The sequence below is a fragment of the Hipposideros armiger genome, unplaced genomic scaffold (genome assembly GCF_001890085.2).
Source record: "Hipposideros armiger isolate ML-2016 unplaced genomic scaffold, ASM189008v1 scaffold_461, whole genome shotgun sequence".
Lineage (NCBI taxonomy): Eukaryota > Metazoa > Chordata > Mammalia > Chiroptera > Hipposideridae > Hipposideros > Hipposideros armiger.
In genome coordinates, this window is record NW_017731811.1 from 354766 (window position 1) to 377848 (window position 23083).

Genomic DNA, 23083 nt, shown 5'->3' on the forward strand with positions numbered 1-23083 from the left:
TGATGCATTTACACTTCGGGTGAGGATGAGCCCTCAGAACAAGGCGTTGCAGACGGGGCAAGTTGAAAGTGTGAGACGGATGGAAGCCCAAGTCAAGCTCTTGGTTTCCAGAAGGGCAGGGCGGGTGCAGAGGGCTGGGCAGGGGCAGGCAGAGGGCGGGGTGACAGGCAAGGAAGGTCTTCCCGGCCGCTGTTTCTCAAGGGAAGTAGGTAATGATGTTTACTGGTGCAGAGGCGAACATTTTTATTGCATAATAAGAATACATTGATTTTTCAAAGTGTATCAGGGAAGATTAGCAGCAGCCCATTGAACCTGTTTCGGCAGAGGCCGCAGTTGGCGGAATCGAGCTCAAAACCATGAGATCTGTGGGCGTGCAGCGCTGTGACACAGGTGGCACGAGGGAGGGCTGGGCGGAGACTGCAGGCGGTGCTGGGAATGAGTGAAGGCGCAGAGTGAGGTGCAGCCCCTGACAGAGCGGGAGGTGGAGAGGATCCTGGAGGCCTGGCTGCCTGAGAGCGAGGAGCACTTGGGGGAAGAGGAAGAGGAAGCAGTTCTTGGAAAGGAAGTGATTCAAGGCCACCTCCACCCGCCTGCATCCGCGCGACATCTGCCCCACTCTGCAGGCCCCTGCAGTCATTCCTCACCGTGCTGCCACACCTCCCCATCTGTCCCTCAGGGTCAAGTTCAGGCTCAAGGGCCTCCCTGGGGGCCCCTCCCTCTGGTAGCCACCCACGTGCCTTCCACCTCCGCTTTTCCCTTGAGGCTCCCTAAGCCCCAGTGACCTTGAGTCCAGGGCGAAACACCCATCAGCTTCTGCAGCGCTGGGGCGGGGCCCGCTTTCTTACCAGCTCCAGGCCAGCTGGGGCAGCACCTCTGGGTCCCTCTTGCTCAACACTTAGCCACTGTGTTCACGTTTGTGGTGATGGTGTCTTTATCCTGCGAACTCCTCAATTTGGCTCGTCCTCATCTGTCGAGGAAGGCTGAGTCCGGCTTTACAGGCTTCCTGGGGGGTGACCTGGGTTAGTAATAGCTGTCACACACCGTCCAAAGGGCTTTACTGAATTACCTATGTGCTAGGGACTCTATCCCGTTTCACAGATGAGCAAACGGAGGCCGCGAGGAACATCCGAAATTGCACAGCTGGTCAGCCGCAGAGCTAGGCTGGGAATCTTGGCGGACCTGTGGTCACCTGCCAATCACAGAGCCTCTGGGAGGCACCAGCCAGCACCTCACTCTTGCGTAGTATTACTCCTCGCCTCCCCGCCCCAGTGCCTGGCTGGGGGAGGTTATGAAATGCCTGAGGAGAAGAGATGGGAGAAACCACGAGGAAGCCTGACTGGGACAGATGGGATGAGAAGGTGCAGGCTGAGGCAATTCCGACAGTGCAGGGGGGCGGGGGGCAAGGGGCCCCAGGGTTTGAAGAACGTACGGCCCAGCCCGGCAGCCTCCGGGGACGCCCAGTGACCGTCTCCAGTGACACAGGTTAGGACAAGGTGGAGTGAGACTGGTTGTCTTGCTTTGATATGCTGTGTTAGGGAAGCTTACAGGGTGTCAGTGGCTCCTTACCCACTGGCGCCGAGGAGTGCGGAAGGGCTTGCGCCCGTCAGCGTGTGCGACAGCCTAATGTTCCAGACAGAGCATGAGACAGAGGCTCCGATCTAGCAGGGCTGGGATTTCCTTCCAGGTCCAAGATGATAGCTAATCTTTCACTCCACCTCTCATTTAACAAGGAAAGAAGGAAAAAGTAATCAGAATGAGAAACAGGAAAGTAAAATCACTTTAATTTGCTCTTTTTCATCTTGAGAGGTCATTACAGCATCATTTGCAAAATTCAACAAGGAAAGACGCCACCGATGGTGTGTCCTTGGGACTGCTGAGAAGCGTCAAGCGCGTGTGGTAAAGGGGTGGGCAGGCTTCACCAACCTGACCCTGAACCAAGACATGCTGGGGCGGAAGGTTTTTTTTTGGAGTGGTGGGGACCATTGCAGCACCTGGTGGATTCAGGTTGGTGAGCGACCCCAGCAGAGGCCCGGCTGTGGACTGAAGCCGCCTCGGCACCCGTCTGTGGAGGGTGGATGGGTCTGAACGTTTCCAGATGCTGAAAAGTGACATGGGAACCGTTGCCTTGGAAAGCTGTCTTCATTTCACGAACTTGCAGAACGTGGGAGGGAGGCAGGAGGGTCCCAGGCTGCTCCCAGCCCTGAGGTGAGTCTGGTGAGCGCAGGGTGAACACGCTTCCTTATTCAAAGCTTCTGTGAATTATCCAGGCTTTCACCTGATCCCTGAGAAACTCGAGGCAAACAGGCCGTTGGGAAGCCCAGCAGGCCCAGGAAAGAGAAGGTTCTTTTGCTGAAGTGTGACACCCCAAGTTAGTGTTTCTAACCGCTGCCCAGCGGAAGGGCTGTGTGCCAGTTCTCCATGAGGGCTGCTGGTCCCCCTTTCCACCCGTCTTGATGGTTACAGAAGCAGCTCTTTGACGTGTAGTGAATACAGCGCTAACCTGCGTGCCGGGACAGCTGAGGTGCAAACTCCTCGGGGTCAGTTCGCTTGGCGGGCCAGCCGGCCACAGGCCATGCTGAGGCTGGTGGTTCTCAGACAAGAAGTGAGGTTGAAAAACAGCGCACATAGTCCCTTAGCTGAGTGCCGCCTGCTGACCACAACGCCCTGGGTTTCAGAGCCCCCATCCAGCAGGCGCTTAGCAGACGCTTCATTTCAGGAGGTGTTTTTGAACTTGTGTCCCAGTTTGGACGGTTGTCAATGTCCTGTGGGCATGTGAGGGTGAGATCTGGGTTGGCCATAAAAGGACCCTCTCAGGCTTGTCAGCAGGGCCTCCCTCCCAGCCCCCTGGGGAGGGGACATCAGGAGAAGAGCTCTTCACAGATCCGGCGCGTGTCCTCGGGCGTCGTCACAGTGTAGCCCACGGTCCTCGGGTCTGTGAAGATCTCATGGTCATTCCCACCCTGTGAAGACATGAAGCAGATGCAGCCGTTGCTGCTGTAACCCTGGGGGCTGCCGGAGAAATGAGAGGCCTTCCGTTTTACTGGGCGGGGGGAGGGGGCTCCTTCAGTTACCTCTTCCTCTGGAAACTAAGCGACAGCACAGAGAGGGTTTATCACCTTCTCCTGAATGGCAATTTAGCTGCCAACATGTAATTATGCCAATGAAAGAACGCACAATGCTCTGAAGATCTGTGAGGCTTATTTTTTTCTATAAAGCAAGCAAGCATGACAGGTGACAGAATTCTCACCGCCATCCGTTTCTTTTAACCGTGCCCAGACTTTTCTAACAAGTCCCTCGGAACGCTCTCTGATGGTGGACCCATTCATCTCCGAGTGGGCAGAAGCCATTGGCCACGTGACTATGGCGCATTTGCTGTGTGGCTAGTGGACAGAGGAACCACATTTGATTTTGATTCATTTAAATTGAAACAGCCCATGTGGCTGGTGTCTGGGCCAGGTAGCCCGGGTTGAGATCCTGGTTCTACCCGACTAGGGGTGGGCTGCGGGCAACTCCCCACCTGTAAAATCAGGATTAGTGGGTGATAGCATGGGATCTGGGTAAGGCCCCTGGAAAGCAATCAGTGTCAGTACAGCAGCGGCACCTAATGTGGCTTTCTGGGTGTTTTCACACCTTATTTCACCTGGTGCGCTTCCAGGAGTTGAGGGAAGGATGCTTTTGCAAGGGCACATATCTGGGAGGAGCTGGGCATGTGGCCAGGGAGGGGGGGGTGGCGGGGGTCCTGTGACCGTGGGTCCCCAGTCCCGCCTGGTCTCAGGTGAATTGGGCTTCCTGCCCGGTGCTGCAGGAAAGCCCCGCTTGTCTTCTTATGGAATTTCCTGTATGTTCCTCGTAAAACTGGGTAAGCAGTCTAACTCAACATCTTGAAAAAAATCAGTGTTTATCATACCATGAAAAGAACTGCTGAGAAAATGTTTTTTCCTCATAATGCTTCTGTAGGAAAGGCTGACATCCTTTTAAAGGGCTGCCTGACACCTGAACTTACTACTGCTCTCATTTTTTAAGAATACCCCATCCCCAAGCAGACGGCTTCCCCAAGTAGAAGTGCAGTTCAAGATTTCAGGAGGCACCGCCGCTGGGGCCCAAAGTGCCCTGCGTGGAGGAGTCATGGTGGGAGGACCTTGGAGGTGTGCTTAGGAATGTCCTTCCCAGTGCCGACTCAGGGGCCTGCTGAGCGTCTGGTCACTCAGGGGGCCCTGAGTTTCATGGGCAGCACCTAATAAGCAAGTAAATGTGAAAACAGTTCTAGTCCTTCTCGTGATTAAAAAAAAAAGAAAAAAAGCCCGCTCTCTCTTCGGAATGGCATGTTCAAAGGAAACTATGTTCAAAGGAAAACCAAACTCCTGCACTGTACAGAAACAGCAAACGTCTGGACACATTCACTTCCTGTCTCTCGCTGACTTGGGAGGCAAGAGCTGGTCCCCACCTAGTAAACCAACAAACCCAGGTGGCGCAACTGCTCCCTGCCTGGCATGTTTTCAGCCACTAGATAAGAGTGCTGGCCAACAGAACCACCAGTGACAAAGGGCTGCCTTCCAGCTGTCAGCGGGAAAGGGCCGCAAAGGACAGAGGGGAAGGGACTCCAGAGTGACAAGGGTGGAGCCTTTGAGCAGCGACCTGAAGGAAGTGAGGGGACAGGCCACATGGCTGGCTCCTCTGGGGACGGCAGCTCAGCTCTCAAGAACCTGCTGGGTAAGCCTGGAAGGGCAGGCAGGAGCCAGGCCCGAGAGCCTCGCAGGTCACGGTTAAGGACCTTGGACTTTCTGTGAAGCCACCAGAAAACCGCACCAGGAGTCACCTACAGCAGGATATTTCTGGAGACTGGATGGGATATGAGGGACGAAAAGACGGAAGTAGGGCAGTTAAGAGGGTCCTGCAGGCGGCCAGGGTGCAACGTGAGGACAGAAGTCACTAGCTAGGGAGAGCGACCTCAAGCAAAAAGGGTTGGCAGCTGCCAGGACGTCACACGCAGGGACATGTGTACCTGGCAGGTGCCTAATTTGGCATGAGTCTCCCATGGTCCTGCTGGGGTGGGGTGGGAGCGGCTGTGTAACTCACCGGCACTTAAGGGAGCCAGTCCAGAGGCTCAAAACCTCCCCCAGCTGGGCTGGGCTGCGGGTCCCCTCTCAGCTTTGCTTGCTTTCAGAGGGCAGCGAAGCTGGCAGGAGTGTCTGCAGTGCATGCCCCACCAACCTCGACCATCCTTTCCCTCCCGCCAGGACACCCGGCTGCCTCCCTCGGGACTGGAGGCACGGGGTGGGGCGTGTGCTTCTTCCTGAGGCTGCAGAGCTTGCAAACCACAGAGTGGGAGCAAGCGAGGTCAGGAGCAGCAGACCCAGAGCCGAAACACTGAGCTAGTGAGAGCGCAGCCTCTAGAATAATGAGGCCTCAGACAACCAGAAACTTCAAACACCGGATCTGCATGTGCAGCAAAGGTTATCTGACTCCAGCAAGGAAGCTCAGCCTCTTCCAAGATCCAAAACAAAAGCCAGTTCCCAAGAGAGGATCGAGGGAGTGACCGACCGTATCATATTCCGTATTCTGTCGGAGTGTAGGTGATGGGCCCAGAGGACAGGCTCAGTGCAAACGGCCCATGAATATTTAAATCCCTCCCAGGCCGAGGCCGGGATGAAACACAAGGCTGTCTGCTACGTTCAGACAGTGTGTGGGGGGGTTGGGAGGGGGGAGCGGTGAGGAGCATACCCCACCCCAGCTCTGCACACTGTCACAGTAGTGAACCCTGACTATCCTGATGTTGACAACAAAGGGCATGGTGTTACGCGTGCCCCTGTCCTGTGTGCCCTGCTCGCGAGCCTGCCGACTTCCAGGAGGTCTTTGCTGCGTGAACACTGGCCCAAGGCACAGGCAGGTTCTCTGTAGCTTGGAGCTCAGACTCATTGCTGCCTGTGGACTTTGATCTGGTCGGTTTAATAAGCATTTATCAAACGTCTAGGTATGCTGGGTACAAAGCTGAGGGCTCTGCCCTGAGCCCAGAGCAGCGGTTCTCCCCTGGCTGCAGGTGAGTTGCTGCGGAAGCTTTACAAAGGCCTCAGTTAAAGCTGGGGAAAGAATAACAGATATTGGGTCCAGCGGCCCAGGATGTCTTCAGAGCTCCTGAGCGATGCCTGCAAGTGCTGCAAGGTGCCCAGTGTCCCCTGGGCCACGGCGGTGTCGGTCCCGAGGGCACGAGGAGGTAAGAGTGGATTTGAGGGCATGGGCGTGGTGGCAGCATGTGGCTTCTCCATGTGTGACAGTTAGCTGGGGATGACAGCAGTCACAAACAACGTATAGATTTGAAAATGTATGCCCTTAGATAACTGTACTAAACTTTCCTAAAAAGCAGTAAACATTTATGCTTTAGAGAGATGAAAGGCCCGAGGCTCATGGGGGTTTGAGAGCGCCACGCGATTCTAATGCACTTCAGGGCTGAGAACCGGAGGCTTAGGACCTGGTGATGAACTAGCCCGAGGCGTGATGGAAAGCGAGCTGGCTCTCAGGCTGCTGTCCCTGGGGTGAGCCTCAGGGCCTGCCGGGAGCGCTGGCACAACCCCCTCGTGTATAAACGGGGCTTAGAGCTGTGCGAGGTGCCTTGGCGCAGGAGCGCACCCAGGAGATGCTGATTCTGTGGACCAAGTGACCAAACCAGAAGACTCATGCCAGGGGGCCCGAGGCCTGTGCCTCCCTGAACACAAGAGCTGCGGCAGAGGCGGCTCCTTCCTCGGGGCTCGTCCACTCAGCCACTGTGCTGTTCTCAGGACCCATGAGGCCATGGGTTCTGGTGTCCGGAGGGCAGGCAGGCCAGCAGGGACCCCAGTGAATCCCAGCAGCCCGTGGTCCCATGTGCATCCAGCCTCTTGTCCTCCCACAGGGGACCCAGCAGGGCCTCCTCAGCCGGGTGCAGAACCTCTAACCTGGTCCAACTCAGGGTGGAACTGCTGAGTCAGAGTCAATTTCATGTTCGCGAAATGTTAGAATGTTTTCATGCTGCAAATGCCTTAGAGCCGAGACGTTTTCACAACAAGTGGCAGACCAGCAGAAGCTCTTGCCTGAGCATTCAGAAAGCCTGCAGGTGATGCGGCTGGTGCAGCCCCTGGAGAGCCCCGTGGAGCAGCCTGGGGAGTGTCCTTCCGTGCCCTGGTCCTCGTCTTCCCCGCAGCAAACCAAGGTCCCCTCCGCCCACTTCGAGCTGAACTCAGGGCTGGGTTTTAACAGACCCTCGTTGTTGTGGCTGATGAGAAGGGTGAGGGGTTTCCAGGACGGACAAGTATTTAGAAAGCGGGCCGACATCTTATACCCTTTGTGTGACATCAGATCCCATCAGACGGAGGCTGTGTGGCCGGGAGAGGGGAGGTGGTTAGGCAGGCTTCTGAGCCTGCAGGGGAACGGCTTTTTAGTGACAGCTCTTAGCTGAGGTGCCGTTTCCCTGGGAGCCGGCGAAAACATCTGCCTCAATACAATGAGGGAAAACAGCTTTCAACATGTCTATCCCCAAATATGAAAAGAGGCTGACGGCCTGGTATTCGACTGTTCTGTGCCTGAAGTGTCAGGAGCTGATATGCTGTTGAAAGGCTTGGATGGCTGGACCGTTCGGTCCCATTTCCAGGACACCGCTGACCCAAAGGATCAGAGAGGAGGGCAAAGAATTTATGTGAGAACGTTGACCAGTGTTAGTTACAACAGCAAAAAACCACAATCCCAAAGTGCCTCTGCTAGGGGAACGGGTAAATGAGCTAGGACTAAATGGAAGAATGTTATACGGCCATCAAAATCATTTTCAAAGACTCGCTAACGTGGGGGAAATAACATACGTAAGGGAACAAAAGTGGAAAATCAAACAGTGAACATGTGGGCGGGGTGGGGGGGTGGCGGAGACCCCACATTTGGGACCTTGTCCATGCAGAGAGGAGGCTGGGAGGCATGTCGGCTGTGACTACAAGTGAGTTATACTTCCTCCTTCATACTTTTTCTAATTTTTGACAATGAATGCACATGACTTAAGAATCAGGGGTAAAAACACCTCCACTGAATAGTATCCATTTTTTTTTTAAAAAGGTTTAAATTTAGAAAAACCACCAAAGTGCGGTCATGGCAGTGGTTAAACAGAATAGAAAACTCTCTAATTCCCTAATGAAGAGTTTCCAAAAGAAGCCATTTTCCAATCCTCTCCAGGACTACATTCCTTTCTGGAAAGTCCCACCTGAGGCTTCCAACGACTATTTACACAGAGCAAAACCGTCATCTGTTCACAAAACTCGCTTTTAGCCTGAGAGCTCTCTTCTCAGCCTGTAAGAAACGGCACCAACTTGGGAGGCCTAAACAGAGCTGCTGGCCGTTCCTTCGACCCTGGGTGTAATTTCATGAGCTTACTTTTTCTAAAGACATCAAGTCAGACAGTGGGTTTTGTCAAAGCCTGCATTCAAAGGACTTCTGCACGCAGAGCATTGCCACGAAAGGTGTGATTATAAACCATTCTGTCATTGAGAAAAAAGGCTGATAAACCTGAAAAGCACCACAGTCGTCTGGGAATCAGGAGAAGATCTTTCCTGGGCCGCTGGAGGGAGGGTGTGTTGACTGGAAAACGCACTCATTTAACGAGCAGGTAGTCCGTGCTGGTGCCGCCAGCTCTGCCATTAGCTGTGTGACCCTGGGCAACCTGCTTACCCTTTCTGAGTCCCCATTTTACAATTCCGAAAGGAGGACATGTGGCTGTCCTATCCGGAAGTCCCTTTCGTGCAGGAAGACGACGATGTGGGGATCCCGCGGAAAGGCAGGTCTACCCGGGGTAGACCTCAGCAGAAAAGCAAGTAGTTTGGAGTGGACCAGAGAGCAGAGGGATGAAAACCTCTGGACAGGCAGCACTCAGGATGCACCTGCTGGGTGCATATGGCCCAGGTAACCACCAGCACCAGGCGGCATGTGAGAGAACAGAGGAAAGGCACAGAGGGCGAGAGGAATTTGAAGGGAGACGCTGAGCCCGAGGCTGGGCGGTGAAAATGGGTCCAACACCTCTCCCGCCTCCCTGGGGACCTGCCTGTCCCAAGTGGAGCCATGCTGGCTGGGGAAACGCTTCCGATGGCTTCCTCCTGCTGGTGCTGGGCCTGACCAGCGGGCTCTGCTCAGTGCAGATTCAGTCTCAGACTAGGCATTTCCAACACCCCCGGGGACAGCTCCTGTACGCCGTGTGGGACGCCCAGGGCTGACGCCTCACCTCTTAGGTGTCCCTGGTGCCTGCTCCTGAATTTCAGACTTGTGAGATTCCCTGTCAGCCTATCGTCGAGGACTAGAGCCCAACTGCAATGAATGCCCCTGGGAAACAAAACACTGCGGAGAAAAACGGCCAGAGCTCTGAAATGCAGAGACTGTGACAGCACTGGGACAAGTGTTCTGGTAGGCACTTGAGGCGGGGACTATTTAATTCAAAAGCTAAACGGAAAGGCTCGATTCTCCAGAGGTGTCGGGTGTCTGAGCATGGAGGGGAGGCCGCCTTAATCACACCCCTCTCATAGGACAGAAGCATCCCTCAGTTTGAACTGGGCCGGCTGAGTCAAGTGTAGGTGGGGTGGGGTGGGGGAAGAAAGCCCATTTGTCCATTCTCCCTTCAAGCCCAAGCTGAACAACAAAACTGCAAAACCACTTCCGTACTCACTGGCATGGTTTTGTCTCCAAAGAAATAAATGGTCTGATAGCCGTCGTTCTCCACGTGGCCCAGGCAATACCTCTTGTCCCATCCATCGGGAAAGACGTCAAAGCTGATCTGACCTCCTGCCAAGCAGGAAAGGGAAACACAAAAGCTAAAGGTGAAAAGGAGGCTAATGACATGTCACTGGAAAAACAGGTGCAATTCACTCTCGTCAGCAACAGATGACTTTTAATACAACGCTAATTTAGGGCTGGGTTCTAGAAATTCATCCCACGTTGTGTTTTTCCAACATTATGTCACCTACAATCTAAAAAGGAGTATCAGCTGAGGATGAGAAATGCATTTGCTTTAAAGCGCTGTTAGGCGGGTGGGTTTAAATGAAGCATGCTGGGGGAAGAACCCACTAAAAGCCTCATTCTGTTGTGCTTTCTCCAGCTTCAACACACTCTCAGTGGAGAATGCCAGGAAGCATCCAGTCCCTCTTGCGAGAACAATGAAAATCACACGGGAGGGGATTTACAGGCAGCTTGCACGGGCAACAACTCTTCCAAAGCTCTGTCAGAAAGACGTTCACCTCATAGTTCAAGAATACTTAAGAATCCACCCCTTCATCTATTATACATGTTCCCTCCGCAAGTCCAGTTTCCCTACAACCAGTATTTATTGGGTTGTCGGAAAAGTCATGACTTTTCCGACAACCCGATATTAGCACTAGTCAAATGTGAGGGCTTTAGGTAGTGATTCATCAGCTCCGACAGGAGAAATCAGCTTGCTGAAAGCATCCGACAGACATATTCTACCAAAAAAAAAAAAAAGAAACAAACAAACAAAAAAAACGGGCCTGAGATGAGTGTTGCAGGAGGAAGTCTATCAGCCACCAAAAACGCCCATGTGCTGGTCAGCGTTAATAGAAGCTTGGCGAACATAGGTAAGTCCCTTTTCCTTTCTGGGCCTCAGTTTCTTCATTTGTAGAACCAACCCAGCTGGCTTCTAAGTTTCCTTGCTGCCCAAGCAGAATGTGAACATATCCAGTCTAATTTCCCAAGATGCTCTTGTTTTGACCAAACCCAGCAGGCGAGAAATAAGTCACTTCCTAGCTGGGCAAGTCTCTGCCATGGCTGATGGCACCGGAGGCTGGTGTTCCCCTACAGAGGGACTGCGCCCAAATCCCGCTTGCCCATCTTAAGACTGGGCACAGTCCACAATTTCAAGCACGCACTGGCCCACCACAAACTCCTGGCAAAGCCTGAACCCAGTGGGACATACAATACCTATGGAAAACGTGAGGCCTTTCCCTGCAAACTCTTTCCGCAGGTCCGCCACAAATTTCTGTCGTATATTTTCTTTCTGAGAAAAACAAAAAGATGCTGATTGTCTATTGCGTTGCGGTTTAGAAAAGTGTCCTTCAGCTATGGCCACAAAGCGGCACATCTTACGCTCACACAAACCCAGGAGGTTTCAGAAAGACTCACTTTATCCAGTTCGTAGAACTCAACACGCTCGTCTTGGCTGCAGCTTCTTCCAATAGGAGACACGTTTAGCATCCCATTTCGGAATTCAATGAAAGTCCCCCTGGAGAGGGAAAGGGGACAGGGGTCCCAGAAACACACGATTTATTTGGGCAACATTACAGATGGATAAACAGGCAATTCCCAAGGCAGAGGATGCCTGTCTCTCTGACTCGCCCCTGAAGTCTTACTGCGCCTGCCTGATCTATGTGGGGCCTACTTAGCGCTGCCAAGAAATGTGGGCAAACGCTGATCAAGGTGGGTCTGCCTCTCGAATTCACCAGGTATCTCATGCTAATTCGTAATTACAGCTGCAAACATCGGTCTACCTCACTAGATGACAACTTCTCTGATGACAGGATTCTGCCTTATCTTTAAAAAAAAAAAAAAACCCTTCCTTAATGCTTAGTCCAAAGTAAAGACTCAGCTGACCTGGGGTATACGTCACATTTTCCCTTTTTCCTATGGAGAATTTCTAACACAGACAAAGGCGGACAGAACAGGACCAGGAACCTTCACAAGCCATCCATCACCCAGCTGCAGGCTGGGTCTGGCCTGTCTCATCCAAACCCCATTGATGTGACAAGGGGAGTCCCTTGCCCTCCGAGCAGGGGCACATATCCCATCAATTCTGACAGCCGTGAGAGTACAGCATGTCCTGAAGTTTAATTGCCATTTAAAAAATGTTTCTCCCCCTGATCATTCGGGTGTTATGTATTAAGTGCAGGGCACTGAGAACAAAGTGAAAAGTTTTTCAAAGAAACCACCTGTACCCTTGCTACCAAGAAACAGCTGATGTTAGCAGATGGGTCCACTTCATGCCAATCTTTTCACTGTGGGCGTGTATGTACATTATTGTTATTATTTTAAAAAGGGATTTGGGATAACAGAACCCAGAGCAAAGGGAAGGTCCTCAAATCAAATGCCTACAGAGGTGAGAAAAATGAGAGCAGTGGCCTGGGAAAGACGGGGGTAGGGACGGAGGCTGCTTAGTCCAGTGCTGCCACGTAGGAACGGGCACCCAGTTGCCAGGTTTTCAGATGCAAGAGAAGCCAGAAATCCAGATATTTTAAAATGTGAAACCAGACTTTAAATGACAGCAATTAATTCAGAGTGAATACTGTGGGCCAGCCAAACCTGGCTTTGTGTGGGGATTTGGTGTGGGGGGGCCTCCAGTTTGAGACTTCCAGGTCTGGGGTTTATGTTGCCTTTCTCAGCTTGCTGTTTCACAGGCATTTCCCCCAGCTGACAGCCTCTGAAGGCACAGCATTTTCCATTTCCATCCTGTGGACACGCCATTGTTTATATAATCATTTTTTCTACTGCTGGCTTTACGGAAGGTTTCCACTGATCCCTTACTAAGCACTGGGCTGCGGACTTAAATGAGCACCAGCCCACCAGGTGACATCACCACATACTCCAGTGGAGACGCTCTGTTAAAAGCAAACCCACCTCTTCTTCGGGAGCTTAATTTTCGCAATGTAGCTCAGACAGTAGTTGATTAAATCTTGGATTAAGGCCTCACCCAGGTGACCTTGAATATTCTAGATAAAGAAAACACTGGAGTTACTTGATTCAGCGGGAGATATGTTCATAACGGGCTGGGCTCCGCTTGGGTCACTAGGCTGACATGGCAGTGAGGGTGACCCGCCCCACTGCCTTTTTCCTCCTTTCCCTTTGTTCTCCGGCTGACAACTTTAGGCAAATGGGAAAGGGCTCAGTCAAACGCATTTTCTGCTTGTTAGTCAAGATGTTTGTATTCATCCTTTTTCAAATGCTTCATGGAAGGAGACCCAAAGAGTTTATCGCGGCTGCTTTTATTCAATTAAAATATCTACAGATACTGACAGAAAATGTATTTGTTCCACTCTGGCTCTCTCTTATGTCTGAACAGAATGATCTTAATACTCTTAAGAGTGACAGAGTATCTCCTAATATGCTTGTAATGAAGCAGCCTGCCCTAGTCTCCGCTATCATAATAGAAATATTAGATTAAGTATCTTGAAAAGCAATTATACAAATATAGTTAACAAATTTATACAAATAAATATACTATTTGGACTACGTAATAGTCCTATGGTTTGACATTCAAAACGTAAAAAATACAGGGTGAAGATTCATTTCCACTGCTGCTTCTCAGCTCCCAAATATGCTTCCCAGAGGCACTCAGTGTCAAGCATCTTTTCAGAAAACATTTTCCTAGTAGTATATAGTACTTTGGATACTCAAGAACCTACCTGTTTACACAAGAGTTTCCCATCTTTGTATGCTACCAAGCCATTTTCTGGAAACACATAATCAAATTTTTGGACCACTGCAACCAAAACAAAAGAAAACTTAGAGTGCAATGAATTGAAACGTTGTGTTACTATTTCTTGCTTAACATGCAACACCAATAAAACTGCTAAAATCCAGCAAGGACTGTGAAAGAATACCTTAGCTTCACAGTGCGGGGAGGGTAGAAAAAAGCTCCTTCCATTTTTTTTTTTTAAAGGTGCTTAATTACAAATTTAAAAGATAATGACTAGGCTGGAGATCAGAGACTTGGTGATGGGTCATTTCATGTCTCTGCCTTGGCCTGCCTGTCTATAAAGGAAGACAGGAGCCAGTGATTGCTCCCTGTGAGTTAGCATTGCCAGGGCGGGGAGGACAAAGTGCAGATTTGCAGGCTCTGCTTTCTGAATCAGAATCTCCAGGGGCCAGGCTAAAAATCAGATTAAAAAAAAGAAAAAGCTCTTTAGGTGATTCTTACATGCAGTCAGATTTGGAGACCATGCCCATAACTCTAAACGGATTCTTAAACATCAGGTGCTGCTAAAATGCAGATTCCCAGGCTCTGTGTGTTGGGTGGGCCCCCACCTCTGTATCTCTGCAGATGATTCTGATACAGGTGGGTCTTCAACCTTCTTCCAGCTTGTGAATGTTGTGATTGTTGTTTTGGCTCACATGCTCTGAAATGTACGGACATGTCCTACACTGACACCACGGCTTTCTGAGTCTGGGGTTAAATATATGACCAGAGGCAGAAAGGGCAACCAAGGCAAGGTAACAGGTTTCTGGGGCTTCACATGCCTTGTTATGTGGTTTACAGCATTTCTAAGCAGAGCGCCTAGAAGGAAAATCAAGTGTAAGGGAAACGGAGAGTTTTAAAGGGAATGCGTAAATTATTCTTCCAGGAACGAGTCCAATAAATACAGCCTATATGGATTTGGACTGTGAGATGCTACATCCAGATTTTGCCTCTGGAGGACACTTCGGAATTGTCTGGAGACATTTTTGATTGTTACACCGGTGGTGAGGGTGCTACTAGCATCCAGTGGGTAGAGGCCAGGGATGCCGCTCAATATCCCACAATGCACAGGACGGCCCCCGACAACAGAGAAGTATCCAGCCCAAAATGAAGCTGACAGCAAATCGTAACAGACTATTAGAATTTAGCTTTTAGTTAAAATGATTCTTAAGGGTCACAGCTACACTGGAATGCAGTCATGTCCTGGGGCCTGTAGGCCTGCCTGTAGCAAGTTTCCGAGGGTATACCCTGCTTAAGATAACAGAAGAATGTAGCCTGTGAAGCAAGAAACGGGTAGCTCTGTTCATTTCTTTCTGCTCTTAAGATAATGTCACTAACTCACAACCTCAACATGCCTATGGACCGGATGGACCTCTCCTTCTGCTCACCACCACCTGGCCACAGTCAGGTAGACCCGAACAGGTTGCTGCCAGGAGCTGACTAAATCAGACCACTGAAGCCTGCACAAGAACTGACCAATCTGCGACAACATGGGTGGATCTTGAGATTATTACGCTAAGCAAAATAAGTCAGACAGGAAAAGTCAAGAATCATATAATTTCACTGTTATATAAAACTGAAAGCAACAAAGGAATGAGACAAACAAACAAACAAAAACTCATAGACACAGACAATAGTTTAGTGGTTACCAGAGGGTAAGGGGGGGAGCAGGTGGTAGATGAGGGTAAAGGGGATCAAATATATGGTGATGGAAGGAGAACTGACTCTGGGTGGTGAACACACAATGTGATATATGGATGATGTATTACAAAATTGTACACCTGAAACCTATGTAACTTTACATTGTCACCCCAATAAACTTTAATAAAAAACAAAAACCGACCAAACAACAAGCCCATGACCCTAAACCCTTTACACCTGACTTTTGCTCTATAAAACCCCCTATCTGTAAACCATTGGGGAGTTTGGCTTTTTCCAGTGCATGCTGCTCACACCCCACTGTGCAGCGCTATATAATAAATGCCAATTTCTTTCACTGCACCCCGGTGTCAGCGTAATTGGCTCTCTGTAGCGCTGGGTGGACAAACTCTGCTCAGTTACAAAAATGCCAACAGTGGTGAAAAGAATGATGAATTCATCTCTCTCTACCCACTCTTTCTTATAGGCCAGGCACCCCAGAGGCCCTGGGGCTACGAGATGAATAATCCACAGTCGAGTCTTTAAGACAAACTTATAACCGGACAAGTTTCCAATACTAAGAGAGTGCTAATTACATTAGCAGAACTGGGCATTAGAATCTACTGGGGATAGTTGCTAAAATATGGTTCCAGGCCCTGCGGACCTGTTCAGTCACTCTCTCCCATGAAGGGCCCATAAGCATCTCCAGTTTCCTGGGGTTCAGTAGGTGGGGGAGGAGCCCAGGCGACTCATGACTAAGGGAACTCTGGGAAACACTGCGTTAGGGAAACAGACAGGAGACCCCTAGACCCAGAGGGCACCTCAATGCCTGGGTGACAAGGACAATCAGGACACAGGGCCTAGGCTGAGGCTAGAAGGGCAGCGGATGGGGACAAGTAGTCCAGGCAAAGACACAGACACACACACAACCTTCTAGACCAGTGGTTCTCAACCTGTGGGTCACGACCCCTTTGGGGGTCAAATAACCCTTTCACAGGGGTCGCCTAAGACCATTGGAAAACAAAAAGATATTTACATGACGATTCATAACAGTTGCAAAATTACAGTTATAGAGTAGCAGCGAAAATAATTTTATGGTTGGGAGGTCACCACAACATGAGGAACTGTATTAAGGGGTCGCGGCATTAGGAAGGTTGAGAAGATTGATTCTAGGTGAATCAATCCATGTACCTGAGCATCAAGTGCTCCATCGGCAACTCTAGAAATTGAGTTACAGGATTAAAAACAGAGGAAGACAAACAGACAGAGAAACTATTTCCCCAAACAAGGAGGCAGGAATCCTGCCACATGGGAATGAGGGCTTAGGGCTGCCTGTGATACCTCACGGCCACAGGTCCCAATATCCCCAGAAGAAGTGAATCCTGGGCCGGCCGAGTGGCTCAGTTGGTTAGAGAGCGAGCTCTGAGCAACAGGGTCACCAGTTCGATTCCCACATGGGCCAGTGAGCTGCGCCCGAGCTGAGCTGCTGCTGAGTTGCCAACAGGTGGCAGGATAGCTCAGTGGTTACAGCATGCGCTCTTAGCAACAAGGTTTCCGGGTCAACTCCCGCATGGGATGGTGGGCTAAGCCCACCCACAACTAAGATTGAACAGGGCACCTTGAGCTGAGAGGCCGCAAGCTGCCAACGGGCACCTGGATGGTGACTGGACTTGGAGCTGAGCTAGCTGCGCCGTCCACAACTAAGACTGAAGGACAACAACTCGGCTGTTCCCCTTCCCCAATTCCCCAACACTGTTCCCCTTCCCCAATTCCCCAATAAAATCTTTAAAAAAAAGTGAGTGTTTTCTCAAAATGTAACTGGCAAAGTGTAGTTTACCATCATTTCCCAGCTGCTCCTGCACCTTCTCAAAGTCCGAGCCACCTACGACTCCAATTTTGACCTTCTGCCTCAAGATTTGTAGAAAGTCATCCATTTCTTTGGTAATTTTCTACATTGCAAAAAGGAAAATACAACAGTTACAAGCCATAAAGTAACAAGGAGACTAAAATCACAAGGCTAATACAACCCTTACACGTTCATACACGCCAATTCTGTTTCAAGGCCTGGAGATAAGGCCAACTATTTGAGCTATAATTTGAGGACATCAACTTCTTACCAGAAAAAAACTTGTTAAATTTTACTTCTTTTTACCTCGTGTAAGACACACGATAGGTTAACAGCTGTTGTGTACTGGTCCAGCTACTTTTCTATGCATTACATACTTGGCTACATGCACATATAGAAACAGGTCTTATTTTTTGAAACACATGAGTAGACTCATTCCATATCTTGTGCAGTGGCTTGCTTTTTCAGCATTAAGTTATGATCATTCCAAACCCCATCCACACAGATCCAGTGCATTTCTTTCAAGTGCTACATTATACTCCATTTATGGATTTAAGGTGTTGGTTGGAAAACAAAATAACATAATCAGATTAAAGAGGAAGTTTGTAACTGGTTTACCATAATTATACAAAAACAAAGCCTAAAGGGTCCCTAGGATTTTTAGTCTCTGGTAAAAAAAATGCTTCTTTCTATAAACAGTGGTTTCAACAATATAATTTTATGCTTGTTAAATTTCAAACTGTACTAATTCAAAACAAATTATAAACTAAGATGAAAGGATATCCCTGTATTAAGACAAATCACAATTAATTTTTAAGTCTTACTTTATTACTTTTAGCAATCTTAACTGTACACTTACATGCAATATCTTTACAAATGAAGCTAGCAGACATTAAAAACAAAAGCCAAAAAAACCGCTAAGTCATCTTCAGCATATAAACATCTAGAGTGTAATCTTCTCTTTTTCTTAAAAAAAATTTTTTTTTTCGAGTCATACATACATATGATTGATAAAATAAAATTCTACAGAGGGGCTTAAATAAGAGTGCAATCTTTTCTCCATCTTCCAGTGGAATCTCCACCTACTAGACAAAAAACTACAATGGCACTAACAGCATCCATGGGTCAATGACCTTTGCTCTGAGTCCCCCAAGTGGTTTACTCAGACTTGACAGCAGATTGGGAGGAAGTGGGGAAGACTCCTTTGATGGCGAAATATTAAAAATGCAATACTAACAACAACAGCAGCAACACTTCCATCTGCAAACAGAAGCCTAAGGGTAAAATTTTATCTTAATCCTTGTGCACATTGATGAGCTAAATGGTACTATGGTCAGGAAGTGGCAGCAAATATTTTTTAACAGGAAATAAGACCCAGCTGCTTGTGGCCACAACAGAGCATCTAAACCACATCCCATCACAGGAGGGAGATCTTCAGAGCAATATTGTTGTGATGGCCCCAAATAACTCCCTGTGCTGATGATTACAAGGAATTCTTCATAAATCAGAAAGATCCAAAAGCTTGACATTAAGGTGGAAAAACGTTAAAAATTCACCTTCTGATAAAACAAACGAACAATTATAAAAGACTTTTTTGGGGACGATTAAGGAAAACTGACTGGAACAGAGGAAGAGGGAACAAAATAGGAACGGTGGGCCATCAGTCCGCTGCCTGTTTCTGTGAAGTATGATTGGCATGCAACCACGTCTATTCACTTCTGGTTACAACATCAGAGTTGAGTAGTTGTGACAGCGGCCACATGGCCTGCGAAGCCTCAACTCCTTACTATCTGGCCTTTTAGAGAAAAAACTTTGTTGGTCTCAGGGTATTAAATTATACCAGCAAATTGGTTGTAGTTTTCTTCCATGTGATGATTATACTGTGGTTATGATAGCATGTCCTTGTCCTCAAGAGATGCTGGCTCAAATATTTAGGGGTGAAATACCGTGATGACTGCAGCTTAGGAAGCGGTACAGCAAAGATTAAAAAAAAAAGAAGACAAAGTTAATGTCAACCACTGTTGAATTTAAGTGGTGAGGATATAGTTTATTCTGTGCACTATTAGGTTGGTGCAAAAGTAAGTACGGTTTCGGGCCGTGAATTTTAAATCATTATAACTAGGCTCAAACACATCTTTATTAATCAAAATAGGAACCATTACAATCAACACATTTTTGACAATGAGAAATAAGTTTGTTTATTCCTGTAGTGTAAAAATCTGTGCCTCGGGATTTGATGAACTCTTGAAATGCATTTTCTGCATCCTGCTGGTTGTGGAAGCGTTTTCCCTGCAAAAAGTTGTTGAGATGCTTGAAGAAGTGGTAGTTGGTTGGCGAGAGGTCAGGTGACTATGGCGGATGAGGCAAAACTTCGTAGCCCAATTCGTTCAACTTTTGAAGCTCTGGTTGTATGACGTGAGGTCGGGCACTGTCGTGGAGAAGAATTGAGGCCTTTCTGTTGACCAATGCCGGCTGCCGGCGTTGCAGTTTTCAGTTTTCATCGCTTTGCTGAGCACACTTGTCAGATGTAATGGTTTTGCCGGGATTCAGGAAGCTATAGTGATTCAGCAGCAGTCCACCAAACAGTGATCATGACCTTTTTCTGGTGCAAGTTTGGCTTTGGGAAGTGCTTTGGAGCTTCTTCTAGGTCCAACCACTGAGCTGGTTGTTGCCAGTTGTTATATAAAATCCACTTGTCGTTGCACGTCACAATCCGATAGAGAAATGGCTCGTTGTTGTTGCACAGAATGAGAAGACAACACTTCAAAACGATGATTTTTTTTTGATTTGCGGTCAGCTCACGAGGCACCCACTTATTGAGCTTTTTCACCTTTCCGTTTTGCTTCAAATGCCCAACGACCATAGAATGGTCGATGTTGAGTTCTTTGGCAACTTCTCGTGCAGTTGTAAGAGGATCAGCTTTGATGATTGCTCTTAATTGGTTGTTGTCAACTTCTGATGGCTGGCCACTACACTACTCATCTTTAGGGCTCTCATCTCCTTTGCAAAACTTCCTGAACCACCACTGCATGGTATGTTTGTTAGCAGTTCCTGGCCAAATGTGTTGCCGATGTTTCGAGTTGTCTCAGCTGCTTTATGACTCATTTTGAACTCAAGTAAGAAAATTGTTTGAATTTGCTTTTTGTCTAACATCATTTCCATAGTCTAAAATACATATAAAATAAACAGCAAGTAACAAGTCATTAGCAAAAAAAAAACCCCATAAAGCGAGAAATACACAAAATGATGTATAACATAAACATTTATTTAAGAATGTATTTCAATATCAAACAATGCAAAAACTGCAATTACTTTTGCACCAACCTAAATTTTTTTTTTTCAGTGATTCTGCGTATTTGAAATTTTTCATGATAGAAAGCTGGAAAGCAACTCACCTAGGTTTATGTCTCCCTTCTTTCTGCAGGCTCAACTGCTTTTAGATAGAATGGCATTTCTTAGGAAAGTATTTAGTACAAAAGAATTCTATTAAAACAGTGAAATGGGCAAAGCTCAGGACCCTATTCTAATTAGAATTTACCTGTTTAGGTCATATCCGGTTTTAGTAGCTGTAAGAAATGATAACCAGCCTTCTGCTTCCAGACTGTATCGTGCTTATCAATGTTTGAGAAAGCACGTTATCAAGGAAGGGAAAGGCTGGATAATGAATAGATCTGTTGCTAAAATATTTTTACTTTTTATGAAGAGTACCCAGCACATAGAATCAACTCTCTTTGAAATTACAGATTTTTTCAGTGTTGAAATTATTTATTTTCACTGCCAAGAATGTCATGTTTCAAATGTTTGAAGGGAATACATTGTGGGTTGCCTGGTTTCGTTGTTATTTCATTTCTTATGCTTATATAACCTGATTCCTTTGGGGAGTGACAGCACTTCCCTGAATGGCATACCCAGCAAGCAGAATAGCTTCCACCTTAGAACAACAGCAGAAAATGGTTATCTTTAGTAAATAACAATGCCCTGCGGACCAGCGACAATCGTGTCTCAATTTCCTTATATTTAAAATAGTAGCAACAACTATCCTACCTGGGATGAAAGAAGAAAGTTTGAGAGCATCCAATCATATTGTGTAAAGAGGCTTGGACTATAAATCCTAGACCATTACAGCCCATGGGCCATATTGAGCAGCTGTTTTTGTAGTAAATGAATAACGTTTTACTGGAACACAGCCACGCTGTGTCTACGTATGGTCTATGGCTGTTTTTGCATTAAAGCTGAGTAGTTACTACAGACCATATGGTCAGCAAAGACAAAAGTATCTGCTATCTGACTCTGTACAATGACTTGCTTGGCTCTAGATCAGGGGTCGGCAAACTTTTGAGATGGAAGAGCCAGTCCTGTCCGTCACAACAATTCAAAAATTATTCGAGAGCCATAAAACAAATGAAATCACCATTATGTGAATCATGTCCTTTAAAAATTTTATAAATAAAACTATGATAGTTTTATTTTCATTTTCAATTTTCCTTCAGGGGCCACATGGACGTCCCCAAAGAGATGCATGTGGCTCGCGAGCCGCAGTTTGCCGACCCCTGCTCTAGACCGCTATGGTTTTTTTACTTTTTTTATTTTTTAAATTTTTTTTAGCTGAGCCATCCTGCCACCTGTTGGCAGCTCAGCTCGGGCCATGAATCGAACTGGCGACCCTGTTGCTCAGAGCTCACACTCATGAGTGAGCTCTTAACCAACTGAGCCACTTGGCCAGCCCCCTACTATGGGTTTTTGACAACCCATACGTGTACGTTGGTCACTGACTCTCAGAGTGAAAGGGGGCCTTCGGAGAACTTGCAGTTGAATATCTTCACTAGATACATCAAACATGTGGCTCAGAAAAGTGAAATGACGTGTCTGAGGTCACACACATTTGATGTGGAATTCCGGAGCACACCACTGCTACCAATCAGCCTAAACTAAGATAGTGAGGCCACTGGGGCCCAGTCTCAAGTTCGAATGGCTGATGTTCGGTGACCAGGTCGTGCAAGGGGGCGGTCAGTGTGTGCTTCCTCACAAATGTTGATCTCAACTGAAATTTACATGTGCCTGTAGCAGCAAAATCTGGATGTGGGAAGCACGTTTCCAGGAGTCACTTCCAGGAACGATGCCCTCAGCAGGCAGCCTGTAACAATCTAGGTCTCCTGAAGCACCTCAGCCCATTCTAGGGGCTGGAGAAGAGAGTCATGGTGGCAGCTAATATTAACCATTATTGAACACAGCTCACTATAAGCCAAGATGCTTTCACGAACTTGTTTGATTTCATTCAACCCTCACAAACACCACATGGAACAGGTAACGTCCCCATGTAAAGTCCTAGATGCTGAGGCTAAGTAGCTTGCTCAAGGTCACACAGCTGTCAAGAGATAAAGCTGAGACTCTACTAGGTCTGTTTGACCTAAAAACCTGTTTTTCATAACAGGCTACAAAGCACCGCCCATAGGTGACAGGACTGAGGAGGGCACACAGCTGGTAAGGGGCTGCGGGGGGTTCAAACCCAGGGCTTCCAAGGAACGGGCTTAAAAACTAACCGCGTGGCTCTGAATGCCCCTGGGCTAGCTGTGGGAAGTGAACGATTCCCAGAAGAAGCCAACTGTAGCAATCCCCCTTGTAAGCTAACAAGCACCCTACATCCCTGCATAGAAAAATATTAAAACCCCAACACACCTGCTCATCGGCACAGTTGTCTACTCTAGACTTGACCGCCCGCCACTCCTCTGCCGGTGCTTCTCTCCTTAACAGAAACCCGCTGCAGCTGTCTACTCTTTCACCACCCGCGCGCGACCACGACACTGAGGTCTTCCGTCTCACCCGTCCAGGTCACCCAGAATAGACATCAAGCTCTGCCAGAAAAGGTAGGCGGTCCTTAGCCGCCCCTCCACGCCCACCCTGGGGCGGTCGTTGGCCCCGTCTGGGAGCAGCAGGGGGCTGTGCACCTTTTGCCTCCAGCCCGCCGGGCATCGCCTACCTGCCGCGGAGCCGTCAGGGTCCCGTCCACGTCGAAGAGGCAGAGCACTGGGCCGGGCGGAGCCATGTCCCCAGATTCCACGCTGCATCTGAGCTGGCACCTGGAACTCGACCCACAACTTCCGGGTTCGGCCTCCGTGCCGCAGGGCACGCCGGGAGAAGGAGCA

General features: G+C 48.5%; 1 protein-coding gene across 5 annotated transcripts; it reads right to left on the minus strand.

Moving 5' to 3' along the window:
• Window positions 1-226: 226 nt before the first annotated feature.
• On the minus strand, window positions 227-23062 carry PMM2 (phosphomannomutase 2). Of its 5 annotated transcripts, XR_002126608.1 has the most exons (10): window positions 22918-23060; window positions 16932-17043; window positions 13404-13480; window positions 12619-12710; window positions 11131-11230; window positions 10930-11005; window positions 9665-9780; window positions 1567-2960; window positions 846-1003; window positions 227-525 (listed from the first exon to the last, which is right to left on the minus strand). XR_002126608.1 is itself a non-coding variant. In XM_019666133.1 (8 exons), exons 1-8 carry the CDS (start codon window positions 22981-22983, stop codon window positions 2859-2861), a joined length of 741 nt encoding a protein of 246 aa, XP_019521678.1. In that variant the 5' UTR covers window positions 22984-23060; the 3' UTR covers window positions 227-2858. The 5 variants fall into 5 exon arrangements, 3 of the variants coding, with proteins under 3 accessions (XP_019521678.1, XP_019521677.1, XP_019521679.1); XR_002126607.1 differs by having other exon boundaries at window positions 846-2960; XM_019666133.1 differs by having other exon boundaries at window positions 227-2960.
• Window positions 23063-23083: the final 21 nt, after the last annotated feature.

What these genes read in the sequence shown, in the direction of transcription:
- PMM2 (XM_019666132.1), bottom strand. Translation starts at nt 22,983, where the DNA reads ATGGCTCCGCCCGGCCCAGTGCTCTGCCTCTTCGACGTGGACGGGACC. An exon ending in AGTTCTACGAACTGGATAAA is followed by an intron (nt 11,006 to 11,130) that starts GTGAGTCTTTCT and finishes TGTTTTTCTCAG; the next exon opens with AAAGAAAATATACGACAGAA. An exon ending in AGGCCTCACGTTTTCCATAG is followed by an intron (nt 9,781 to 10,929) that starts GTATTGTATGTC and finishes CCTGCTTGGCAG; the next exon opens with GAGGTCAGATCAGCTTTGAC.